Below are 25,319 nucleotides of genomic sequence, written 5' to 3' on the forward strand. Positions count from 1 at the left end.
TACCAGCCACTATCCAGAGTGTGCTATTCATACACTAATGTGCTGAGACGATCAAATAAAATGGTAAATGCCCCCGACTTTGCCTTAAAAACAAAGTTCATTCACTTTTCTGCGTATTTGAACACCTGATACACAAATGAGAAAACTCCTGGATAGTAACAAAGAGTTAAAATTTTCCTCAGAAGAAGAGTGGGACTCCGATGAAGGTTTGTATATTGAAGAGAGACTTGATCCAGACGAGGATACAATTTCGAACGATTAAGTCATTTAGTTTTAATTAGTTGCCATGCTATTTTATATAAACATGTACATATTTTACTAGTGGGACTATTTCCAGACTTGCCAGCCAGGATTCAAAGTATTGAAATTTGAAATATGTCCTAATAGGCATGTTTTAGTTACATTAAATGCTGTTTCTGCTAAAGCAGGTATTTAAATTGTATGCTGTATGATATAAATATGATATGTAATATGATATAAAAATAATATGAATGTTTAGATTATATTTTAACTAGTGTGCCTCATTATCATCAACAAAGCTTGTGCTTGCAAATATGTGTTCAGATTAAATGAGTAAAATGCACTTTAAATATGCCCATATTAGAAAATCAGCATATTATAATGATTTCTGAAGGATCATGTGACACAACTGCAGTAATGATGCTGAAAATTCAGCTTTGATCACAAATTGCATTTTACAATATATTCAAATTGAAAACTGTTCCTTTAAATTGTAAAAATAGTTAAAAATATCAGTTTTTACTGTATTTTGGATCAAATGGACACAGCCTTGGTAAGCAGAAGAGACTTATTTTAAACGGTAGTGTAGGTCTAAAATTAAGTAAAGTCTTTATGTGAAGAAAATGTTTTGTCAGATTACTTCTTTTTAACTTAAAACTTGATTTTGATCATCAAGTCTCCTCACATTCATTCTCTTTCTGTCACAATCCTTATTGATAGGCTCAGGGGAGGGGTCTTTTGTCTCCTCAGGTGTGAATTACAATCAATATTCATTATAGTTCACGCTTCCTTGCATATGACCTTTCTAACACTAAACGTGTCTTACAAAAGTTAAATTGCTATATTGTTTTGTATGAATGAATGATCAGGATGGTTTTCACATAATTTTGTAGCAAAAACTCTAGGCTACAAGATCCAGTTCTCAAAAGGCTTGTGGACAAATGTTTAGTATGTGATAAATGGCCTTATTTCAATGAGTTCAAAATTTAGTTTTTTCAAAAACCATGCATAAACATTATTTTCTCAAAACTGCAAACATGTACACAAAGTACACACACATGTTGCTCTCATATTATTGTAGCCCAGTTTGTGCTGAATACAGTGTTATCAGACTTTAGCCATTAATGTGTTTTTAAGCAACTGAAAAAAGCACAAATGTCAAGGGATGTCAAAACGTCTCCAGGGCCCAAAACACCCTCAGATCCCACAGGTTTAAAAGCCCAATGCACAATAGGCAATTGGATGTAGATCAAATGTATATAGTGCTCTTAAAGCTCCCATAGACTCTCAGAGAAGTGCAGTGTCTGGACGGGTCCCAAAATGACGTACAGTATTTAGAGCCTCTTGTCCAATCAATATCGATTTTTTGCAGCATTGATTTGAATGGTACTGGCACTTTACAGGTCACTTTAATAATATTAAAATGTTTCATTCAGCCAAAGTTTGTCTAATACAAAACCTATGTAAATCATTGTAGAAGGTTCCCAGTGTAGTGTCCGCTTTGCAAGCATCAAGGAAAAACATATCATTGCTATCTCTTTACTTTTATATTTCCTGGAGCATAGTTCAGCACATCTTGACCAATTGTCTGAGAATCATGAGATAAAAAATAAGAATTATGAGATGCCACTGATTGGACTGGCAACAGTTCTGTGAGAATCTAATTCCTGCCAGAGAAGGATGTCATGGCACCTGTTTTTGATCAGCTGTTTATACCTTCTTTGCTCTTATCTGCAGTTTCTAATCTCTGTCTTTTACAGTGGGCCTTAATCAACAGGTGTGTGGTGGGAGAGTTGTTAAAATGCAGGTGGGTTTGGTCAATAATCACACATCTGGTGGGATGGAGGGTCAACTGCGGTGAACTTTAGGAGGAAACTGTCAAAGTGAAAAACGATCCATGAAAGGAAGAGAAACTAAAAGAGGAAATATTCTGCAAAATATCCTCATTGATTTCTAAATTAAGGATTTTTGCCAAGTGACCGAGGAGACAACTCCCAAAAACATCTTGCAATCAATTAGTTTAACAGTTCCAATATGTTGAGTCAACAAGACCAAAATAATAGAAGACAACTGTAGCAGTCAACACAAAAACACAACCATGGTGATCTGCCGCATATATTTAACACAGCAGGAGCAGGAGATGCCCTTTCTTATGCACCCTCAGCCCCTTCCATAATCCTCAGTGTCCACACTTTGATGTTGTAATGCCTCATAGATGTTTGGAAAGTAGTCCGCTACATGGGTTCATCAAGGATACAAACTGGGAAACATGACAAATGGGACACTGTATGGCTTCATGGACTTAACAGACATGCACAAGCACAGTCCAAGTGCACAATTTGGGACAAGGTCATACTGGAGTAATGCCAGTAATACACTGGGCTAGTAGCTGCAAGGTGTAGGTTCGAGCCACTCAAGTGGTGTCCCGTGACCTATTCAACATATTGGTCTCACATGAGTTGTAACTGGGCTATATGGGTTTCATCTGGGCATGGGGTCAGGGTGGGAATTTTGACGGGCTGAAAGTGCTTGGTTGTGGACCCCATTTTAGTTGCCCAAGAAGGGCCCAAATGACAGCCACTAGCAAAGCCATGTTGGGTGCACATGGGCATGTTGGATGGGGAGCTCAATCTCAATCATGTCCTTGACACCTGCATGACAGAACCCCAGGATGTTCTGTGGGGGTTGTCCTTGAAAAAAGTCACTTCCCATAAAAGCTTCTATAAGACAACTACTACATGGATAGATGCAAACCTTCATAGATCTGTGAACATGGTGTATGTGTGTCTCTGCTGTCAGAAGCAGCTGTTTTTCAGCCTGTCCAGTCTGATTTACATCTGAGCACCACCACCCCACACACAGACCTCTTGTTTCCATGTCCCCCTTTCATCTCTCCATCTGCTGCCTTCTTGTGTACCTCATTTCCTGCTGATTTCTCCCAGTATTATCTATAATTGTTCCTCTCCAAGACTCCCAGGAAGTGGGCATTTGTTTAGGGTCATACATTCACAAACAGTTGCACCATATTGCCTTAAAACCATCTTATTCAGTAAGCCAGACACTAAAGGGCAGAAATAGCGCTGCACTGAGTGTTGAAATAACAATTCTCAATATATTCAGCGCAAACACACCTCCTATGTAAATGGATTTCACCTTGTTCACAAAGCTTAGCACTATTTGCCTAGCACAATTAATTTTGGACTATTAAACAGATTTTAATTTAAAAGAGGTGTTTTTATACGTTGTCTTGGCACCCAATTATCAAGTGATATAAACATTTTTGAGAAGAGCATCCAGGCATGAATCTAGATGTGCAGTGTTGAAGAGCTTACTTTTGGCATTTTAAAAGAAACATTAGGTGCCTGGAGTGCCTTGGTGGAGTGATGCTGTAGAGTCCAGCAAAATATGTGAGTTCTCAGAAATCTCAGAAATGGCCGGCATGATTTTTTGGATGCATAAGTGCTGTTACTTTACCTGATTTAGACGATTCCTTTAGAAAATTTGACACTAAAACAATGCAGACAGCGTGTACAAAAAATGGTGCTATCAGTGGATGCAATTCATTTGTAGTGTATTCCTCCAAATGTGGGCAGGTAGCTCACGATGGGGTGAGCTGCAGTTTGGTGTCCTCTGAATGTTTCAGGAGTTCAAGGCTGCTGGGAAAGAGCCAGAGTCCCGCTTTCTATCACAGTCTCCTCTGTCTGTCTGGAACAGAAAAGTTTGCCTTCTCCTGTCCATGTGTTCTGCCTTTCAATGTCTGCCCCTCTCTCTCCCTCTCTATATCTCTCTCCCTTTGGCTGTCTGGTTGCCTAATCCTCTTTGGTGTTCACCTGTGGTGTCATTTCATCAGTATTATTGAATTAAATGAAATAGAAGAGGCTCTAATTTGTTTGGGCTGGTTTGACACCACTGGATCTCTGGTATAATATTGGGTTGCCAAGCATTTACTCATCCAGTATTTCAAAGAACTAGAGGTCGATGATTTGTCGTCTTTTTTTTTTTGTATGCTAGCAGACTATATATTACCAATATTAACATAATGCATACACATAAACATAATAAAGATTAAGTCATTTCTGCACCACTATTGGAATTACAATCTGTTTGTTGGAGCACCCTGACGGTGGATTTCCAAAACATAGGATGGCAGTGGAAGGGGCTACCTTATTGTTTAGGATTAGTTTTAGGGTAGGGTCAGGGTTGGGTTTTAGTTTCTTCATCCAATCAAGTAGAGCTTTCCTGATGAATATGAATTATTTGTCATATCAGGTATGGTTTTCTTAATTTATATAAATGAGTCTTTCCCTGTCATGAAATGTTTAAAAAATGTGCGGCATGACATAGCCTAACATTGGCTCAATGAGTGGTATAAGTGTGAGAGATGGGACCATCAATTTGTTTTTGATCAATGAAAGACAGAGGAAATTGTTTGAAAACAGTAATTATTTTTGCTGTTTTTACACACTTGAGCTTTAACAATACCAAACAAGACACTGACTTCAAACAGTATTTACTTAAAATTTGCTAAAAACATTGAGCCTAATCCATGAAACACAAGCGGAATGGATTTCTGTGAAAATTCTACATCAAATTGTTAAATTCAAAGTAATGGGACAATTTACGATGGATTGGATTTATAAAAAATGTACAAAGAAATTCGTTCTGCTTGTGTTTTATGAATAAGGATTGATGAAAATGTGTATTATTCATAACAAGGCTGTAAGTAGATTTTGTTTTTGATACAGGAACTAAAATTTCTGTAAATCGGAAAAACCAGCAAGATTATCAACCAATGTCGAAAATCTCAAGTTGCCCAAAAAATTGGCCAATATGTCCATCTATCACTACAATGAATAAATCATGTGAAGACAGAAAGTGGATCTTGTTCTTGAATTTTTATATTTTCTGTCCCACGAACAGTAGGTTGTATGTTCTGCTGCTTAAAGGGTTAGTTCACCCAAAAATGAAAATTGACTTACCTTTAAGCTATCGTAGATATGTATGTCTTTCCTCCTTCAGCAGAACCAAAATGAAGAATTTTGAAAAGCCCATTTCTAGCCATAAGTAAATGGGTGCCATCAGGCTTCTGGCTGTTTGAGTCCAAAAAGCATATTTAGGCAGCATACAAGTAATCCACATGACTTCAGTCAATCAATTAATGTATTCTGAAGCAAATCGATAGGTTTGTGTAAGAAACAAATTGATAATTTAAATGTTTTGAACTTTAAATCATTGCTTCCGGCCAGTGCTGGATTGCTGTTAGAAATGAACTAATTCACGTGATGTTCGTTCCTCTGTTGTGTACAAAGCGCATGCTTCCGACTTTTTGCCTGATGGCAGGAATTGTTTTATAAAAGTAACATTTTTACACAAACATATCGATTTGGTTCCGAAGACATTCATTGATTGACAGGAGTCGTGTGGATTACTTTTATGCTGCTTGTAAAAATATTTATTTCGGTTGTGATGAAGAAGGAAAGTAAATCATGAGAGAAATTGTATTTACTGGGTGAACTAACCATTAATAAATCGGTCTGTGCTTACCAAAATTTGAACCATTGCCCCTAGTGGCCATGGAGAAAGGTCCACAGAGTGGCACCAAAAGAGAGTTGTATTTTGAATTATGTATAGGAAAAAATGTATCATTGTTTATGTTATCACGATTTCTTCTGGTTTCCATGGTACCAGAATCCATGTCTTTGAGACTACTTTTTCAATGTGCTATCAGAAGGGCCACAGGACAAGGTAAACACATTTGAATTAATATAATAATGTCTCATGGGGGTGCCACTTATCTGTAATAAGGATCCGTAAATCCGTAATAACTCAATAATTTGGGGTCGATTTCAGGGTACCAGAACTTTCGGCAGCAACATATTGAGTTCCCATGTAATCATGTTGTCTGTGTTTATAGTTGAGCAGCATATCGTATATGTTATTTCATTTGTTTGTGCATTCACAACAAATGCATATCCAACCCTGTTGTTTACTGGTGACCTGCATGTATATATCAGCTCTTACTGTTATATATCTCACTCTTAGGGAGCGGAGGTTCATGTGTAGAGTGCAGGCAGTCTGGCTGTCAGTGAGTGAAGTGTGTTTTGGGGGGGGGTGGGAGTGTCAAGAAAGATTCATGGTTGAAACTTTGCTCAGCTGTTCACAAGGTCATCCCTTTTTAAACTGTGATGAAATCCTCTTTATCTCTCATTACTTCATTTTACCTCCTCCCCATTCTTTATTTGTTTCTGTCCCTTTCTTTCCATATTATCACATTAATGCCAATACATAAACAGATTAATTGTTATAATTATCGAATAAATTGTTATTTTGTTTGAAAACATTTGTCCAAACAAAGCAACACATGGTGGCCCCTTTTTTGCCAAGTACCCACCCATATCCCCTGACTCATCTGTCACAAGCCTTGTCTTTCAATAGTCTATTAATAAACTAATGGTCACATAGGAGGCTTTACACCCTGCTGTGATATTGCTGGTGGAGGCATTACCACATTCTGTGTACTTTTCAGTGTATAAGAGGCCTTGTTCCCACCAGCTTTATTTGAAAGCCTTAATTGACATGTTCATTTGGGAGTCATTTTATTATCTAAAGCCACATACAGTGCATTCAGTTTTGCTCAGTTTGTGTGTTCTTTGGGAATCTAACTCATAACCTTGGTGGTACAACACTACTCATTTAGCGACCTGTGAAATATTGCTGTTTATTGTCAGATATAATGTGTTTTGGGATAGTTCACACAAACATAAAAATGTGGTCATCTTTTATTCACCCCTCATGTTATTCTAAACCTGTATGACTGTATCTACATCACTTTCTTATTACTGTATATATTCATTGGCACATCACTCCACCTGTCTGTAGTTTGCAGCAATGCATGTTAGTGCAGCCTGTCAATCAACATCAAGGGGTATTTTTGTATTAATACTAATCCTGTGTTCCTCTCTGATTCCTTTCCAGGTCGCAATGAGTTGATAGCAAGATACATAAAACTGCGAACAGGGAAAACACGCTCACGGAAACAGGTAACATATCAGTATGTCTCTGTTATATTAAGGGCCAACTGACCTGATACGTTGCTTGAAAGATTACAAAAGAGATCAAAAGTTAAACAGTGAAGAGTACATTTATGATGTTTCTAACTGATTTGTTAATTCTGTAGTTTTTATTTTTGGCTTTGTGTATGTCACAAAACAGGGTTAAACTTACTACACTAGACAATTTAATTGGTAACTTTATTTTCATTAGCTTTTTACATGCCCTGTTTTAACTTTCAGCAAAATATAAAAATTAAACTTGAGAGATTCTGCATTAAAGGTGCACTAAGTAGTTTTTTGTTTGTTTGTTTCAGTAATACTACAGTGGTCTTGGACTTAGAATACGGACACTTGTTGGTGTGGAGGCTGCATTACGCAGATGCCATTGTAGAAATTTGCAGGCGCATTTGTGGTGTTGGGCAAGCTACTCAAAAAATTTGAGCTAGCTAAGCTACCAACTACTCAACAGCGAAATTAACTAAGTTAGCTAAAAGTTACACTTCAGAGAAAGTAGAAGTTATGGATTGTATTTACATGGTGCCCTTAGGTAATTCAAAGAATAAAATGGTATTACCATTACTTCACTAGTATGATGATAATAATACTTCACTATATGATTAACTTATTCATACATATACAATTGTATTTACATGGTTCTCCCAGGTAATAAGACATGTCCAAAAAAACATGGTACGGCCATGGTACATTTTGATGCGTTTTCATGGAGGCTACAAAGTGTGTGATTGGAAAATATTTGTAACTGCAGAAGTCGTTCACAAGCTGCACCTCATGATTGGTTTCCATCGATTGTAGATAAATGTCCATTTCAACCAGCATTATCTTTGTTTTCCGTGTTTTAAAGTATTCTGTTAGCATGTTGGAGATTGAGAAAATGCTCCAAATGATTCAGCAGCGCACACGTGAGCTTTCGGAGTCATTTAGATTGAATGGCAAACTGATTCGCTGTGCCTGACCAGTTCATTGTAAGAACTGACTGAAATGAGTGATTCAGTAAACACTGTCTACACAGCATGATGTGGCGGTGTAGCTTTTGTCAATGCAACGCCGCTACCTAATGCGAACCTACCACCTCGCTACTCAGAAATCTAGTTAAGCTAATAGCTTTGCTGTTTGTATCGAAGCTAGTATTTGTCCCCCTCGATTAATTTATTTTGCAAATGAAAGTGTCCAGTCATAGAAGGGTTACCAAAATAATGTAAGTAGTATTTGGCTAGTCATCTTAACATGATGGCCACATGATATATGTACAGTAAAATAACTTTTTTCTAGGCCACCAATTTTACTGGAATAATGATTTAATGCTTATTTAGTGTGCTTCATTTTAACCATATTTGCGAAACATTTTTATGTAGAGAAAAATACTTAGTGCACTTTTAATATCACAATTTTTAATTGATTCACAAACAAATGTTTGCTAAGTATTGTCTGTACTGTACATTGGTGTTATAAATATTAGTGTAATATGATAAAAAAAAATAATTATTACAATTATGTTTTAATAATGTACATGTGTTGGATCATACCAAATGTATGTGGCCCTGTTTTGCCTCAGGTGTCTAGTCACATACAGGTGTTAGCCAGGAAGAAAATGCGGGAATACCAATCGGGCATAAAGGTAGGGCTCGCTCTCTGTTTACTATCTCTATTCTCTTTTCCCCCTCTTCTGACTTCCTTCCGGCAGGTGTCTAGCCATCTGCAGGTTCTTGCACGGAGAAAGTCCCGTGAGATTCAGACTAAGCTGAAGGTATGCACATCGCTGCAGACTGTGGCTTCTCTGCTCTTATCTATGCTCTTATCAGTCCTTTAAACTGTTTTTAAAGTGACTTGCCTTATCCCTAACTTAGCAAACCCTTCCTCCAGCAAGAGTTGAAGCTTAAAACATAAAACGTGATTGCTCTCTTTTCCCCATTCAATTTAAAATGCAATCTGTTGCATAGTGGTTCTGAATGTTGACTTCCAGCCTACATAATGTTGTGTAATCTACACTGTGCAGATTTTGCACTGTGAACCCATTTAACAGGGAACGCTCCATACACTTGATCAATGTTATGTTAAGGTTATACAAATTTGTTGAACATCTTTATGATGTAGTTTTTGATACAAACAGTTTGACATTGTTTATACATCCTTTAAACATTAGAATGTTAAACCAATTGCAAAGTTTAAGTGAAGTTTGCTTGTAAACATAAGACTCCGTAATTGTTCCTAGCATTCATAAAATGTGGGCGGTACAGCTTACTGCTGGACTGGAAATGAGCAGCACACTTGCCATTTAATGGCGCTCTCTGGTGGTTGATTGCATATTGTAGTAGTGCATGTTATTTATGCTGGTACATGCAGGCCAATGTTTGTGTGTATGAATTAAAGGATTTATTTTTTTCCAGAATCTAACTAATGTAGACTTCCATAACCCAAATCTCTACTTACCCCTCATCTTTTTAAAATATACCCATTTCAGGGCTTAAAGTCAACATGAAACCAAAATAAATTTTTATTTTATTTTACTTCCTATATGAAAAAAAAAAAGTCTGTAATCTTGTAATCCAAGTTTAACAACTGTAATAACTGCCTCTGAAATTACTTTCGTTTTTATGTGACATCAAATTCCTTCCTCTTGAACCGTCGGATCTATTCTGGTGTGTGATGGCCACTTTTCACAATCCAATCAATTCCTGATGGTTCAAATTCTAAATCTAATCAGCCTCTTTTCACAATATGAACGTTTTAAAGAATTTTGGAGAACATGTGATAAGAAAATGTTTAGACAATGTTTTATGTTTTCAAGAATACAGTATGTGATATAATTTGATAGAAAGCAGATCAACTGATATTTTAAGAATCATAGACATTTCTTTATGATAGAACTTCAATAATTAGAACCAAAATATAGCAACTATGTATAAATGAAAATTGTCATATTAAACAAACAAATGATCATATAATTTAATGACTGCTGTCAAACATTTCAAACATTGGTCCAGTCAGCCAGAACCAAAGAATCAAATATGGCACAAACATCACCATTACCATTAATCTAAACTCAATATAATGGCCAAACAGAAAAAACATGGAAAAATCAAAGAACAGTGTCTTGTTTAGAAGTATACTATGACATTAGGGTAGTGTTGTCACACACATGACTCTAAGAAATCCAGAATGTTTGTTCCCTTCAGGCTGGTGGTTGTACATGAGAGATTATTGATCATTCAGTTTTTCAGTGAAAAAAGCCTAACAATAATAACGTCCGAGATCAAAAACTCACTAAAAGTTATGGAAATGTAAAAAAAAAATAAAAAATCCTCCGTTTAACAGCAATAAAGTTCAGCTCTTTGTGCTGAGTAACCTTAAAAAGTAAGGCAACCAGCCGCAAAGCATTTTTGAATGTACTCAACTTTAGGCAAATTAGTTTTACTAACTTATCAATTCAAGTTCAGTGAACTCAAAAATATAAATGATTATTACGTTTATTAGACTTGCATTTTTAAAGCTGACCATCATTTTCAATATTATACTGTCTCACCTCCATTTGTGCCCTCGTGGACTGTCTCATTTCCCCCCCGGACTTCCTGCCTGCCCAGTGTGCCCCCCTGGTCTGCCTGTCTGCCCATGTGCCCACTTGGACTGTCTGTTTGCCCCTGGTGCCCTCATGTTGTTCTTGTGGGTTTTTGTCTTTTGTTATTTGTTGTTAAGGATCGTCTGGAAGCCGATCCTTTAGGGGGGGGGGCTCTGTTATGGTTACCCTGTCTTGTTTCACTGTTGCCCTCTTGTTTTCCATCTTGTCACTTTTGCACTTCTTAGTTTTCACTTTAGTCCCTTATGTAACTCCATAGTCCTTTGTTAGCGTTCGTGTTCCCTGTCATTGTTTTCACCTGCCCTCATTAGTTTGCCGTTTGCTTCTGTTAATCACCTTATTATCTTGTTTGAGTTCTGTTCGTTCATTGGCCCCTTTTTCCCTTGTTTGTGTATTTATACCCCGTGTCTTTGTTCAGTCTTTGTCGATCGTCGTTTGATGTCAACCTGGTGTGTGTTTCCTCCTCGAGTCCCCTGTTGCTTACCTCGTGTTTAATTCGCTATTTTATGTTTCATTTCCCCATCGTGGGTTGTTCCTTTGTGTTTTCCTGTTTGGTTCACGTAATAAAGTTCAAACTGCGTTTGGATCCGCATCTCCTCGTCTGCCTCGTTACTCAAGCATAACAGTATGTGCTCATCCCTGTTTAAAAATGTTGCTCTGACTTAAATGGCATAAAACTTGACTTAATTGATAGTTTTGAGTAAACACACCTTTTTTTTTTTTCGACATTATATAGTTCTATCAACTTTTGAAATTGAGCTTATCTGACTAAATTTAAGTTGGATTTTTTACTGTGAGCTTGCCGTGCTAGCCGTTGGGCTCATTAATAATAATCTCATTGTTCACCTGAATTTATTTGCTAAATCAAAACTAGTGAGTGCTAGCCAATGGGATTACCGATTTTCAGTTCATTCTGCTCACTGTTGAAGCAACCAGCTGGCAGAGGCTTGTGCTGGGTCATAAAGGCTTAGTTTTAGGCGAACGGCTGCACGTTGTTCCCTTGCACTGCATTTAAGCAAAATAAATGTATTAAAATATAATAATTATTAAAAATGGTTGGGATGAATTAAGTTATTTCTAAAAGTGTATGATTAAAAATTTAATCATATAGATGCCATATAGAGCGATCCATTGAATGTTGATTTGCATTTGATTTTTGTCAATATTTAACATGTCTTTGCATGGTTAATATTTTGACTTTTGGGCCAAATCTGGTGGAAGTAAGCTTATGACTTATTTATAGAGCTGAAATTAATATTTCAGTTTTTCTGCTTTTAGTTCATGTGTGTTAGCTTTGATGCCATTTAAATTCTAGAGTTCTCTTAAATGTTGACAAAATTCACTTTAAGCAGAAATATGCGTTTAAAAGCAACAGTCTTTCTTTACCAGGAAAACAGAACAAAAATACAGATGACTCATCTTGCACTTAACAGATTTCCGTCCAATCAAATGCTCTCTTGCGAATGTCTCTCCTCCTTATACCTCCTGCAACTGATCAGCAAGTAACAAATCTTGATTCATGGCTATAATGTAACTAAAGTCACTGGGTCAAAGTGTTACGTGGAGAACTGTGAGTTTATGGGTCACCTTTTTCACACAATCCAAATGTGCATAACACAATGGATTGTCCACTGAACAGATTTTTTTTCCTTCAGTGGAACAGTTGAAAACAACACTACAGTCTGTAATATCTTAAAACTATGAGAGTAGATTACACAGTCTCTTAGTTTACCTGTGCTTTTCTGAGTCATTTGATCAGTGTGCCATCTGATCTATTGGTCTTTATCAGCATTTTAACAGTTTCTCTTCCCTTCAATTTTAGGCCTTGAACTTGGTAAGTGAAACATTTTATGTAGCCCGCTTTTCTTGCAGAGCTTAATTCTCACAAACACCTGCAGATGCTCAGCTTTCGCTGATTTTATGCTTTGGTTTGCGCAGTTCATTGCTTTGGCTGCCAATGTCTCACAGTTTGGATGAATTAAGCACCACCATTGCTGATCACCATTACATTTTTAGCTTGAACTTTTGTTTGTTAAAGCCACTGTGAGCTCAGTGCAAAGTATTTCGAATATTTTTTCTGTTACATGACAAGGTTTATTATTATTATTACTACTGCTACTATTATCTATTGTTGCATTTCTACACACATGTGAAAACTGATAATAAATTTGTATAGAAAATATAGATACATATAGTTGAATATAGATTTTAAAAGATAATTATAAGGAAATCAAAATGTTGTTTTATGCTTAGGTGTTGTTTAAACAATGCTTCATCAGCATCAAAAATGTCTTTATTGGGACTCCTACCTATGCCTTTTGCTTTTATCTAATTCTTCTTGTTCTTTCTCTGAAATGAATGGCAATGCCTTTACATGCAGTGAATGTTTATTCAAATGTCCAGGTATCATTATGCTTTAATGTTTCACATCCGTTGTGGATTTGTGTTGGTTGCTGCATTGAAATTCAAGCTTAATATCATATGTTGCATGAAGTTTGCATGTATTGCATGTTTTAAAGATTCTTCAACAAAAATGGTACATTCTTCATGTCTGATTTTTATAAAGATTGCATATTGTCATAGACAAAAGTGTTTAAATTCTTAATATTTATTGGTTATTATTACTTCTATTCTTCTTCTTATTATTATTATTATTATTATTAAATAGTAAATCTTAAAACAGGGTTTTTCAGCCTTTTTAAAATAGAAAAAAATATATCGATTTTCTTGGGCAGACTTTATAATATTCATTAAGAACTGAATATTGGATGAGAGATGTTCCATGAGTGTATCACTCCGCTTTTATTCATGCTGTTCTAGACTAAAGTGTAAGAGCAGTGCAGATGTGTTAAAAGCTATCTGTCTCTTTACATTTAATATTGTGAAATTACATATTTTAGCCAGCAGGTGGCGCAAAAGACCATTTTTGTGTGTAATATGAGCCAGTTGGTGATGTGAAGTGAGTCAGCATCACTCAGTGTTCGTTTTCAACAGCACTACGTGATCACGCGTATTACTACTACACTAATAAAGCTAGGAAATATCTTGAAATGGCTTTAAACAAACAACATTAGCATTAAGGCTCATCACAGCTGAGAGTCACAACAGACTGATTAATTACAGGAACTCAAGGCACTTACCTCTTATCGGAATTTCCACATTGGAGAGGATGTACAGTTCAAAATAGCGGTTTTTATAGTACGCACCGGCTACGGCAAAATAGGGAGGAATACCCCTGCTTGGATGGCTGTTTTTCCACTGAGAAAATAGTATGCATTTGACAAAAATTATCTTTAGAAAGCTGACTCTCTCTCTCTCTCTCTTTTGCAAATAGAAAAGATTAGAATAGAAGAACAGGGAGCCCTGCAACAGATGGCATGCCCATGAGAGAGAGAGAGAGAGAGAGAGAGAGAGGAGAGCATTTATTTGCAGAAAATGACAACTGGTCAAAATAAAAAAAATTATGCAGTGTTTTCAGACCTCTAATAACAAACAATATTTTTTTTATTTTGAATTTGGAAGAAAGTTTGTCTGTAGTTTATAGAATAAAACAAAAATTATGTTAATTTTACTCAAACACATACCTATAAATAGTAAATCTAGAGAAACTAATAATTTTGCAGTGGTCTCTTAATTTTTTCCAGAGCTGTGTATATTTATACAGTATGTATATCTTCTCCATGGATCCCAGTTTGAAAGCCCTGTGTAATTTAAATGAATAGTATATTTTATTAAATTAGTTATTATACCATATTTTAAAAATATAATACATTTTTAATATTTAGATAAAAATTCATGATTGTGAAGCTTGTTTGTAATGATTTAATACTATACAGTATATATAGAGTTTAGAAAATGAGCATGACATTGAATTTTAGAACTGGTATTATGAGTCTCATTGTATCGTTTTTCCCATCAAACTGTGCCCCTAATGACCCTTGTTGTCTCTCTCTCAGGATCAGGCCTCCAGAGACAAAGCCCTGCAAAATATCGCTGCTCTGTCCTCCGCTCAGATCGTTTCCCCTCATTTGATGAAGAGTCAGTTGCCTCCTCTTCCTCAGCACCCTTACCCTCCTCCAGCCAGGGTTAGTTACAAGCTCATAAACCAGTCACCCTTTTATGAATAAGTATGTTACGTAAACTTCATCATAATGTTGTTTCGTGTTATGTTTTGTTTGGTAGTTTTGGCCTGGCTCCATCCCAGGACAGCCTGGATCTTCTCAGGAGTAAGTCTTTCTATGTGAAAAATATCTGATCTGAGCACAATGTTCTTTTGAACGCCTGCTGACCGTCTTTGTGTTTTTATAGCATTAAACCCTTTGCACAGAGTCCATACTCCAGTCTACAACCCCCACTGCCTACGCCTTTATCAAGTAAGAACAAGGATGTTTTTTTACATACACCAGTCCCAAAAAAGATTTGGACACTTAAGCCTCACTCAGAAATGTATGAATTTCATTAGATTAAAAATATCACATTATTTGCAAACAAATTATGCCAGAGCTTTTCTCAGAAATACCATTTCTTCTACTTCAAATGGTCCTACAGTGAGTTTAGTAGATGTGTGCAGTCAGTTCCCCTCAACTTTTGCTTAAAAAATGTGCTTGTGCTATATGTTATATATCTTGTATATTTATATATGTATACAAGGTTGGGCAGAATACTTAGTTCTTAATTCTTGGCTGAATACTAAATGCATTAAGTGAACTATTCAGAATACTTTTAGAATACATATTTACAGTATAAAGGCAAGGCACAATTGGAAGATTTACATGCGATAAGTCATTATCATCTATCTGAACCTCTACCTCTCCAGTATTGACATCTATGTGAATCTGCATAGCTAGTTTTTTTTAAATCAGATGTGGAATTGGGCACTAATGTTTTTCTTATTTCTTATCTTCTTATAAATATTTTCTTATTTTAATATATTAACAACATTTTAACTTGTTAAACTCTGGTGCATTTTTGGGCTGCCACCTGCAATTTTTCACAACTCAAATTTAAAAGCTCACCATTCACACACACACTGGACTGAGTGCAAAAAATGTATCTTTTTCAGAAAAAATTTGGTGTGACCACCTTTGCTTTTAAAACATCACCAATTCTCCTAGGTACACCTGGACACAGTTTTTCTTGGTTGTTGGCAGATAGGACATTCCAAGCTTCTTGGAGAATTCGCCACAGTTCTTCTATCTATTCAGGCTGTCTCAATTTCTTCTGTCTCTTTATGTAATCTCAGACAGACATGATGTTCAGTGGGGGGCTTTGTGGGGGCCATGACATCAGGGGGGAAAAAACCCTGCGGAGGACACACCCTGCCCTGAAGGGGAGGGTAAAAAAGTGGCGAATATGTCATATTGGCCTAAGGCCACACATGGAAGAGGCGCGGCGGTAGGTCCTGCCCTTCGTAGGGGAGGAGCTCTACAAACTTAGCGACCAGGGCAGAGAGGGCTCTGCCAAAGGAGACACGGATCTACTGAAAAAGGTCATATTCCGTACTGCGGAAGATACATCACCTGAGGTTATCGGGGTAACCGAGACCTGTGGAGCACTTACTCCAGTACAGGGCACGTTAGCACACGTACTGGTCCGATTACAAATTCCTCCGCTGAATTAGTGAGCCAGAGGGCTAGGAGGAATGACATCCAGGGATCACAGATCATGAAAAGGCATGGGAGAGAAGAGTGTACGGCTTCACCTCATGGAGGGGAAAGGCACTGTACACAAGCGGTACACCCGTCCAGCTGCCCCGCGTAACGAAACTTACCTGTTGAATTAAATTGGATGGTTCTGGCCAGCCAGCGCGATGGGTTTGAAAGTGATAGGCACGCATCCAAACACCAGGCAAGGGTCAACAACATTAGGATCGCATCCGACGTTCCTGGGGGTGGGGCCTTACAATATGTGTCAAACTGAACTAGCTGTCCATATATCTACTTTATAAGCCACAAGCTTTACAGTAGCTGTTTATACAATGTTTTTCAGTAATTTGAAACCGCTCTGATCTACTTCAAGTCCTTTTCCCTCTCCCAGTCTTTGCAGTATTCCCCCATATTTTACCTGTTGATATTATTGTTATTTATAACTTCTATTTTTCAACAGATCTTCATTCTACAAGTTTCCGATGTGGACGTGACTCACCAAATGCTTATCGAGAACCGTCAGTCTTTACACTGCAAAGCTCAGCACAGAAACCGCATCTGCAGCTGCATAAATGTATTTACACAGCAATTACAATCACGGCAACCAATATATCATGTGCTGGAATGTTATATAAACTTTGCCGGCTGTATTGATACTTGTGCACAGCTGACAGCACGCAGATTGTTAAGACAACGGTTATGCCAGTGCAGTTGCCAGACATTCAATACTAGAATTTGTATACATGAATAGGACATTGCATTTTCATTACTTTGTGTATACTGTTCATTTAAGTATCCCAAAAACCGCAACCTGCGATTTTTAGCATTTTGACCCACAATTATGTTTTCAAATTAGCCAGATTTGCAGTAAAAAGCGTGACCCTAGCATGAGGACAAGTGTGCAGCATGTGCTTGTGCGGTGTTTAGAAAAACATTGTTTCTCAATTAATTGACTAAACTTTTTTCTTTCACATCTGTCTTTTTTTGTGGTCATTATGAGAGATGTGTTCTAAAGGTATTCTAACAAAATACTTAATTTTTGTGTACTGAATACATAAAGCCGTTAGTATAAATCATTAGTCCCCCTAGACTAAATTAGGATGTTTCCTCAACAGGTTATGAGTCTTTACCCACCCCACTCCCCCCCACCGCAACTACAATGCCTGTATGGCAGGATCGGACCATTGCCTCTGCTAAACTCCGCATGCTGGAGTACTCTGCCTTCATGGAGGTCCAGAGGGACCCTGATACTGTGAGTGTCATTTGTTTTGCAGAGAATATTGTGTGTATATATATATATATATATAAAATAAATTTATGTTTTTCACCCTGAACACAAGCTTTTAGAGTAGCATTTCATTTAGAATGAGTGGCACCTGTATCTCAGTGGTAGTTCGTTTTCAGTAGATACATAGTAAACCCTTCATTTAACCTGTTGATACGCACCCCCTTTTTTAGCACAAACCATGAAAATGACATACCTGAACTTAAATGGTTGTATTTACTGGACACTTTAGAGTATGGACACAGTTTTAGTATCTTTTGAAAGAAGACACTTTGGGCTTTATTCAGAATTAATATATGTTGTTATTGTTTAAAGTTAGAGAAGCTGAAGTTTATAGTAATGGAAATATTTTGTGCTGAACATGTTATTATAATCTAAAAAAATAAAATAAAAGTGCCAAGACAACCCAGAAATACAATGTTCTCAAAGCCACAAGTCTAAAGAAGTTATGTTTCAAATTTGAAGATGATCTAACAAAATATGAGGTTCCTGCAAGCTTTTTTCTCTGTAAAATCGCTGCCTGTGTAAAGAGTAAAATTAAGGCTCCGCCTTTCTAGACGACACAAAATCTGTCTGCACTGCTTGGCTATTATGAATAAAACTATGCTGCATTTTTAAAAATAGACTTTGGAGACAGACTCATTTTGTTTATGAGACTCTAATATATAAGATAATATACAGTTATACAACATGAATGCTGCTCAGATTGCATAGTTTGTTGAAGAACGATGATGAAGGGTAATTCTTTCAGGTGATATCTCATGTAAACAATGGAGAATATATCAATATTTCTCAGATTTATCACTTTTATAGACAAAAAGTGCCATTGGATGTTTTTCAATTAACGCTTGTCATGGAAAATTGACCCAAGTGTGGCGAACTGGATTCATAAAAAAAGTCCCGTTTTGATATTGCATGTTTTCATTTGTACTCCTGTTACAAATAACTAAATTGCTGTTTCTGGAGCATTGCTATCGTGAAACAGATCCGATATCAATGTTGAGCCTTTAGACCTTTGAAAAGATGTATAATTTGTTAACATTAATTACATTTATAGATGGTAAATTATATATTAAATGTAAGCAGTGTAACGTCACTACCGTGTGCGGTCGATTGTGTATCAACAGGTTAAAAAGCCAGATAAAAACCTGTGCATCTCGACCCCTGGAAATTGCAAAGCAGGTCACCAATCAGATTAGACCTTGCCGTTTTGAGAAAGCTCTTGACATTACTGTGTGCAGTTAGGTTCAGATGGGAGATCTGTGGGCAGAGTTTCTAAGATTATGATTATGTAATAACTATGTGCAATGTGTTCATTTGAAGATTAAATAAACTCTACTTCTTCGCCTATTTCCACAGTACAGCAAGCACCTGTTTGTCAACATTTGCCAGACAAACCCCTCATACACGGACCCTCCCCTGGAGGCAGTGGATATTCGTCAGATCTACGATAAGTTTCCAGAGAAGAAGGGAGGACTAAAGGAGCTTTATGAGAAAGGCCCTCAGAACACCTTCTTCCTGGTCAAGTTCTGGGTCAGTCCTTTAAAATAAAGTCCACTTTTACAGTAGTATTGACATTATTGTGACTCATGAGTCTATTGTGAGTCATATTCCAATTGTTCTGAATGCTTTATTAATGAACAGACTGAAATTTAAGTCATTATTCACTCATATAATATCAAATTGTTGAATAACTCATGCAAACATAGTCCAAATCCAATGTGGCAGGAAGTTGGGTCTCCAGGAGCAAGACTGAGCTCCTCGTAATTTAGATACACCTTTTTTTGGGAGATTGATTTTATTCTTTAATTCTTGAACCTTTCAGGCAGATCTGAACACTAGCAATGATCAGGATGGTGCAGGCTCATTCTATGGGGTCAGCAGTCAGTATAGCAGTTCTGAAAACATGACGATCACTGTGTCCACTAAAGTCTGCTCTTTTGGGAAGCAGGTGGTAGAGAAAGTTGAAGTGAGTTAACCTTTTATTCATTAGGAATGCATAACTAGACAACTTTGCTTTTGTCATTACTGACCATAGCAGTTTCATGGAAGCAATCTGGCTCTGTATAACTGAAAGTTTGATTTTTTTTTAACGATAAGACAGATTATGCCCACTTGGAGGGTGGGAGGTACGTGTACCGGATCCATCGCTCCCCCATGTGCGAATACATGATCAACTTCATCCACAAACTCAAGCACCTTCCAGAGAAATATATGATGAACAGTGTCCTGGAGAACTTCACTATACTACAGGTAAGAGTATGTGTGGGTTTGTGTGTACATTATTATTGAAAATGCAAGGGATAGTTCTCCTAAAAATCTATATTCTCTCATTATTTACTCACCCTCATGATATCCCAGTTGTGAATGAGTTTCTTTCTTCACAAGAACACATTTGAAGAAAATAGAAAAATATCTTAGCTCAGTAAGTCTTCAAAAATTCAAATGGATGGTGATCAGACTTTTGAAGCTCTAAAAATCACAAACAGTCAGCATAAACATCATCCATACAACTTCAGTAGTTAAATTAATGTATTCTAAAGCTAAATGTTTTGGTGTGAAAAATATATTTAAGTACTTTTATGCGGATTCACAACAAGGCGGAGTTCACACGGTCTCTCGTGTGACGAATTTGCTTTGGCATGTTACGGAAGTAATCTGTTTTTTTCTTGGTTTTGACATCCAGGATTAGCTCACAAACGTACCATTGTGAAAAACATACAGACACAAATACAGATCTAAACCAAAACCAACAAAGCTTCTGTAAAGCATTCTTCCTTTTCAGTTGTAAACAGTGCTGCTGTTCCAGGTGTGTCGCATGTGCTTCTGATCGGAAGCAATGGTTAATAGTTAAAAAAGTACTTTAATATTGATCTTTTTCACACCAAAAGTGATCGTAACGCTTTAGAAGACATTAATGGGGCTTTTCCAATGCACGGTACAACTCAACTCTGCTCGAGTTTTGGGGGTTTTCCACTGTGGATAGTACCTTGTACCTGGTACTTTTTTTAGTACCACCTCGGTCGATATTCCAAGCGAGCCGCGCCGATACTAAATGTGACGTCAAAACCCTGCAGATCACTGATTGGTCAGAGAGAATCGTCACTACCAGCGTCATTGGATTTTCGACACAGGACATCAACCCACTAGTTTTAGCTACATCGATAGCAGTGTCATTTGTTCACGCGACTGTTGAATTGTAAAAAGAAATGGCTGTGCGCAAAACCACGCCGTGGTCAATAAATGAGGTGCAGACGTTCCTCTCGTTAGCGATAAACAAAAAAGTATTTCAGGAAATGTCTCAGCTGTTGGCCGCACACAGTTACCACCGGACCTACCAACAGAGTAGGGAAAAGTTTAAAAAACTTAAAAGTGACTACAGAACCATCAAGGAAAAGTGGAAGTGGTTCGACCAAATGGACGCTATCTAAACTGGCGAGCAATAGGAGGGAGAGTGCCCTGGACTCGATGGAGCCTGGTAGGTTTTGTTACGTTAACTCTATACTCTGCTTGAAAGCTTCACTTTATTTAGTTGACCAGCTACTGCAAGCTTGCTTCTAAAACAACCAGGCCAATTTAAATGTTACACTTGTGTAAAATCACCATGCAACAACTGCTTTATGCAGCACAATGAGCTAGTCGCTAAGAGCTAACGGTTGTGTTATTGTTTATTGTTTTGAGTCGCATTTAAGGTGATGTTACTGCAGTAGAGGCAGTGCAACTGTGACGATCAGCCTATAATCCCATCCACGTTGAGGCGGCACTAAATGGCAGTGGAAAAGCAACCTCAGAAAAGTAAAGCATGTAGAGTCGAGTCAAACCGTAACGTGCAGTGGAAAAGTGCCATAATTTAACTGCTGGAGTCGGATAGATGACTTTTATGCTGATTTTCTGTGATTTTTTTTTTATTTTTTTAGTTTCACCATCTTATCACCACTTATCACCATCCACTTGCATTTTAAGGACCTACTGAGCTAAGATAGTTTTCTGTTTTTCCTCAAATGTGTTCTGCTGAAGAAAGAAGGTCATACACACCTGGCATGGCATGAGAGTAAGTAAATGATGAGAGAATTTTCATTTTCATAGCACTATGCTATGCTTCGCTATTCATTAATATACTATACCATACTATATTATGTTATACTATACTTTGCTGTAATGTACTATACTGTGCTTTACTATACTATACTCTGCTATACTATACAATACTATTCTAAACTATAATGTACTGCACTGTGCTATACTATATTATATAATATAATATACTATACTTTACTCTATTAAGCTTTACTATGCTATACTATTCAATAATATACTATAATATGATGTACTATGCTATGCTACATTATGCTATATTACGCTGTACTATGCAATACTATAGTATGCTATGCTATACGTTACTGTAATACACTTTACTATGTCATTCTATACAGTACTATAATATACCATACTATACTATGCAATAATATTCTTTACTATACTACACAATTCTATACTGTGCTGTACTATACTATAACAAAGTTATAGAATCGAGCCTTTGGGACTTGGGATTTTTGCAGCTTTTGGGACTTTGTGTCCAGCCGAGTCCTTGACATTTGTGATGCAATGGAAAAAATAAATAACAACTCAGCGGCTCCCCGACTCGGTCCTTCTACCTACGGGTCGGTTAGCACTGGGGGCGATATGGGGACCTCAATGGGAGCCTCTCCGCTGGGTATTCCCCAAAGGACCTCACGCTTTCTCAGCCCCTGGTCAGACCTAGCGTTCCTACGGGCAGGAGTTCCCCTAGGTTAGGTCCCCAGGCACGTCATGGTTACGACAGATGCCTCCCAACAGGGCTGGTGCACCGTATGTAATGGGCACGCAACTGCCTCGAGTTGCTGGTGGTACTACTTGCCCTGAGGAGGCTATTGCCATTGATCCGGGGCAAGCACGTGTTGCTCCAGACGGACAACACATCAACGGTGACGTATATCAACCGCCAAGGCAGCCTACGCTCTCGCCGTATGTCACAACTCGCCCGCCGTGTCCTCCTTTGGAGTCAGCACCAGCTCAAGTCACTCATATCCCGGGCCACTTCAACAGCACAGCGGACATACTGTCGCAGCAGGTTACGCCCAGGGGAGAGTGGAGACTCCACCCTCAGGCGGTCCAGCTGATCTTGAGTCGATTCGGCCAAGCACAGGTAGACATGTTCGCTTCCCCAGAATCCTCCCATTGCCCACTATGGTACTCTCTGACCGAGGCTCCCCTCGGCACAGATGCCTTGGCACACAGCTGGCCCCTGGGGCTGAGCAAGTATGCGTTTCCCCCCGTGAGCCTACTTGCACAGACTTTGTGCAAAGTCAGGGAGGACAGGGAGCAGGTCCTCTTAGTGGTCCCTTATTGGCCCTCCCGTATTTGGTTCTTGGACCTCATGCTCCTCACGACGAATTCCCCTGAGGAAGGACCTTCTTTCTCAGGGACAGGGCACCATCTGGCACCCACGACCAGACATCTGGAATATCCATGTCTGGCCCTTGGACGGGACGCGGAAGACTTAGGTAGCCTACCACCCACGGTGGTAGACACGATCACTCAGGCGACATCCCCCTCAACGAGGCGCCTTTACGGCCTGAAGTGGCGTCTGTTTGCTCAGTGGTGTTCTTCCTGAGGTGAAGACCCCCAGAGATGCGCAGTTGGATCAGTGCTTTCCTTTGTGCAGGAAAAGTTGGAGGAATAGCTGTCCCCCTCCACCTTGAAAGTGGATGTAGCCGCCATATGGGCACATCACGATGCAGTGGACTTGAAGTATTTAGGGAAGCACGAGGTTCATCAGGTTCCTGAGAGGCACGAGGAGGTTAATCCCCCCCCAGGTCGCACCTCGTTCTCTCCTGGGACCTTTCCGTGGTCCTTCGGGGCGTTCGGGGAGCTCCCTTTGAGCCCCTTGAGTCAGCAGAGCTAAAGGCGCTCTCTCTGAAGACCGCCCTCATGACGGCGTTCACCTCTATTCTCTGTCAGCGAACTGTGCCTAGAGTTCGGTCTGGCTTACTCTCACGTCATCCTGAGATCCCGACCAGGCTACATGCCCAAGGTTCCCATGACCCCTTTTAGGGATCAGGTGGTGAACCTGCAAGCACTGCCCCAGGAGGAGGCAGAACCAGCCTTGGCTTTGCTGTGTCCGGTGCGTGCTCTTCACATCTACTTGAATCGTACGCAGAGCTTTAGAAGCTCTGAGCAGCTCTTTGTCTGCTTCAGTGGACAGCGGAAGGGAAGCACTGTCTCCAAACAGAGGATCGCCCACGGGGTCGTCGATGCCATCACTATGTCATACAACGCCCAGCAAGAACCGCCCCCTGCTGGCCTACGAGCCCATTCTACCAGGGGTGTTGCGGCTTATTGGGGCGTTGTCCCACGGCGCCTCTCTAGCAGACATATGTAGAGTCGTGGGCTGGGCAACACCTAACACCTTTGCAAGGTTCTATAACCTCAGGGTTGATCCAGATTCATCCCGTACGTTATCAGGTGACACAAACAGGTAAGTTCGGTTCAGCTGGCCAGGTGTATCGCTTGTGCATAGCGCCTTTCCCCTCCCTTGAGGCGAAGACGTGCACTCTTTCCCCAGTTTGTTCGCAAGAAGTGTGAACCCTGGACGTTCTTCCTCCCTAGCCTAGCAGCCGGCGAGTCTTTGGCGAGTCTCGCTGCTGTCCCAGTACGGGCGTCACTACGTTGACTGAGGTAAGTGCTCCACATGTACTGGTTGTCCCCAGAAAGATTTAATTCATTTTGGGGAGAACAATAGAGAGAAGACCATGGCTGGGCCAGCCAGTCCTTATACTCCTGAGCAGTTAGCCGTTCCCCTAGGTGCAGGGGACCGCTTCATGCCTGCCAGTGTGTTGGGGTAGTTATGTGACGGCTTGTTGTGCTGGCTACATGGCACACAGATGTCTGCCCGTTTTTACCACCAGTCTGCATAACTCAGTTCAGCTCTTGTGCCGTTTTCCATTGGGACCCCCAGTATCAACTCATCGACACAACGTCGAGTGAGTGACAGATAGGGAACGTTTCGGTTACTGACCCTGATGGAGGGAACGAGATGTTGTGTCCCTCCTGCCACAACACTGAACCAACCGCTGAAATGGCCGGGTCTTTGGCTCGGCTCCTCAGTGCGATACCTGATGTGTGTTTGTAGCGTCACTCCTTTTATACCCATATGTCCAGGGGAGTGGCATGCAAATTCCACACGCCAATTTCCATTGGCCTTTTCTCAAGATCATAGATGTCTGGGCTCCGCAGGAGCGACCCCTAGTGTCAACTCATCGACACAACATCTCATTCCCTCCATCAGGTAACAGAGGTTACGTCAGTAACCGAGACGCTGTAATGACTAATGCAGATTTCACTTTCTTTGGTCTATGTTTGAGTGGAGAGGGGAAAAGCAACAAATAACTGAAATGTCAACAGAATGCAAGAAGTAGTGTGATTATGGACAGTTTTGTCTTCTTACACCTAAATCATATGCCTTC

General features: G+C 39.0%; 1 protein-coding gene across 4 annotated transcripts in view; it reads left to right on the forward strand.

The window, feature by feature from the left end:
* tead3a (TEA domain family member 3 a) overlaps window positions 1–25,319 on the forward strand; it is a 56,115-nt gene that overhangs the window by 28,364 nt on the left and 2,432 nt on the right. The window contains exons 3-13 of one of the 4 annotated variants that reach the window (XM_052106474.1): window positions 7,216–7,280; window positions 8,866–8,928; window positions 12,707–12,718; window positions 14,841–14,969; window positions 15,067–15,110; window positions 15,193–15,257; window positions 16,990–17,103; window positions 17,645–17,781; window positions 19,174–19,347; window positions 19,640–19,783; window positions 19,915–20,067. In XM_052106474.1, the coding sequence (XP_051962434.1) occupies window positions 7,216–7,280; window positions 8,866–8,928; window positions 12,707–12,718; window positions 14,841–14,969; window positions 15,067–15,110; window positions 15,193–15,257; window positions 16,990–17,103; window positions 17,645–17,781; window positions 19,174–19,347; window positions 19,640–19,783; window positions 19,915–20,067 (1,100 nt within the window). Of the gene's footprint in view, window positions 1–7,215; window positions 7,281–8,865; window positions 8,929–8,994; window positions 9,058–12,706; window positions 12,719–14,840; window positions 14,970–15,066; window positions 15,111–15,192; window positions 15,258–16,989; window positions 17,104–17,644; window positions 17,782–19,173; window positions 19,348–19,639; window positions 19,784–19,914; window positions 20,068–25,319 lie in introns of all 4 variants that reach the window. The other 3 variants (XM_052106477.1, XM_052106475.1, XM_052106478.1) reach the window with 3 other exon arrangements.

The sequence above is a fragment of the Xyrauchen texanus genome, chromosome 35 (assembly GCF_025860055.1).
Source record: "Xyrauchen texanus isolate HMW12.3.18 chromosome 35, RBS_HiC_50CHRs, whole genome shotgun sequence".
Classification (NCBI taxonomy): Eukaryota; Metazoa; Chordata; class Actinopteri; order Cypriniformes; family Catostomidae; genus Xyrauchen; species Xyrauchen texanus.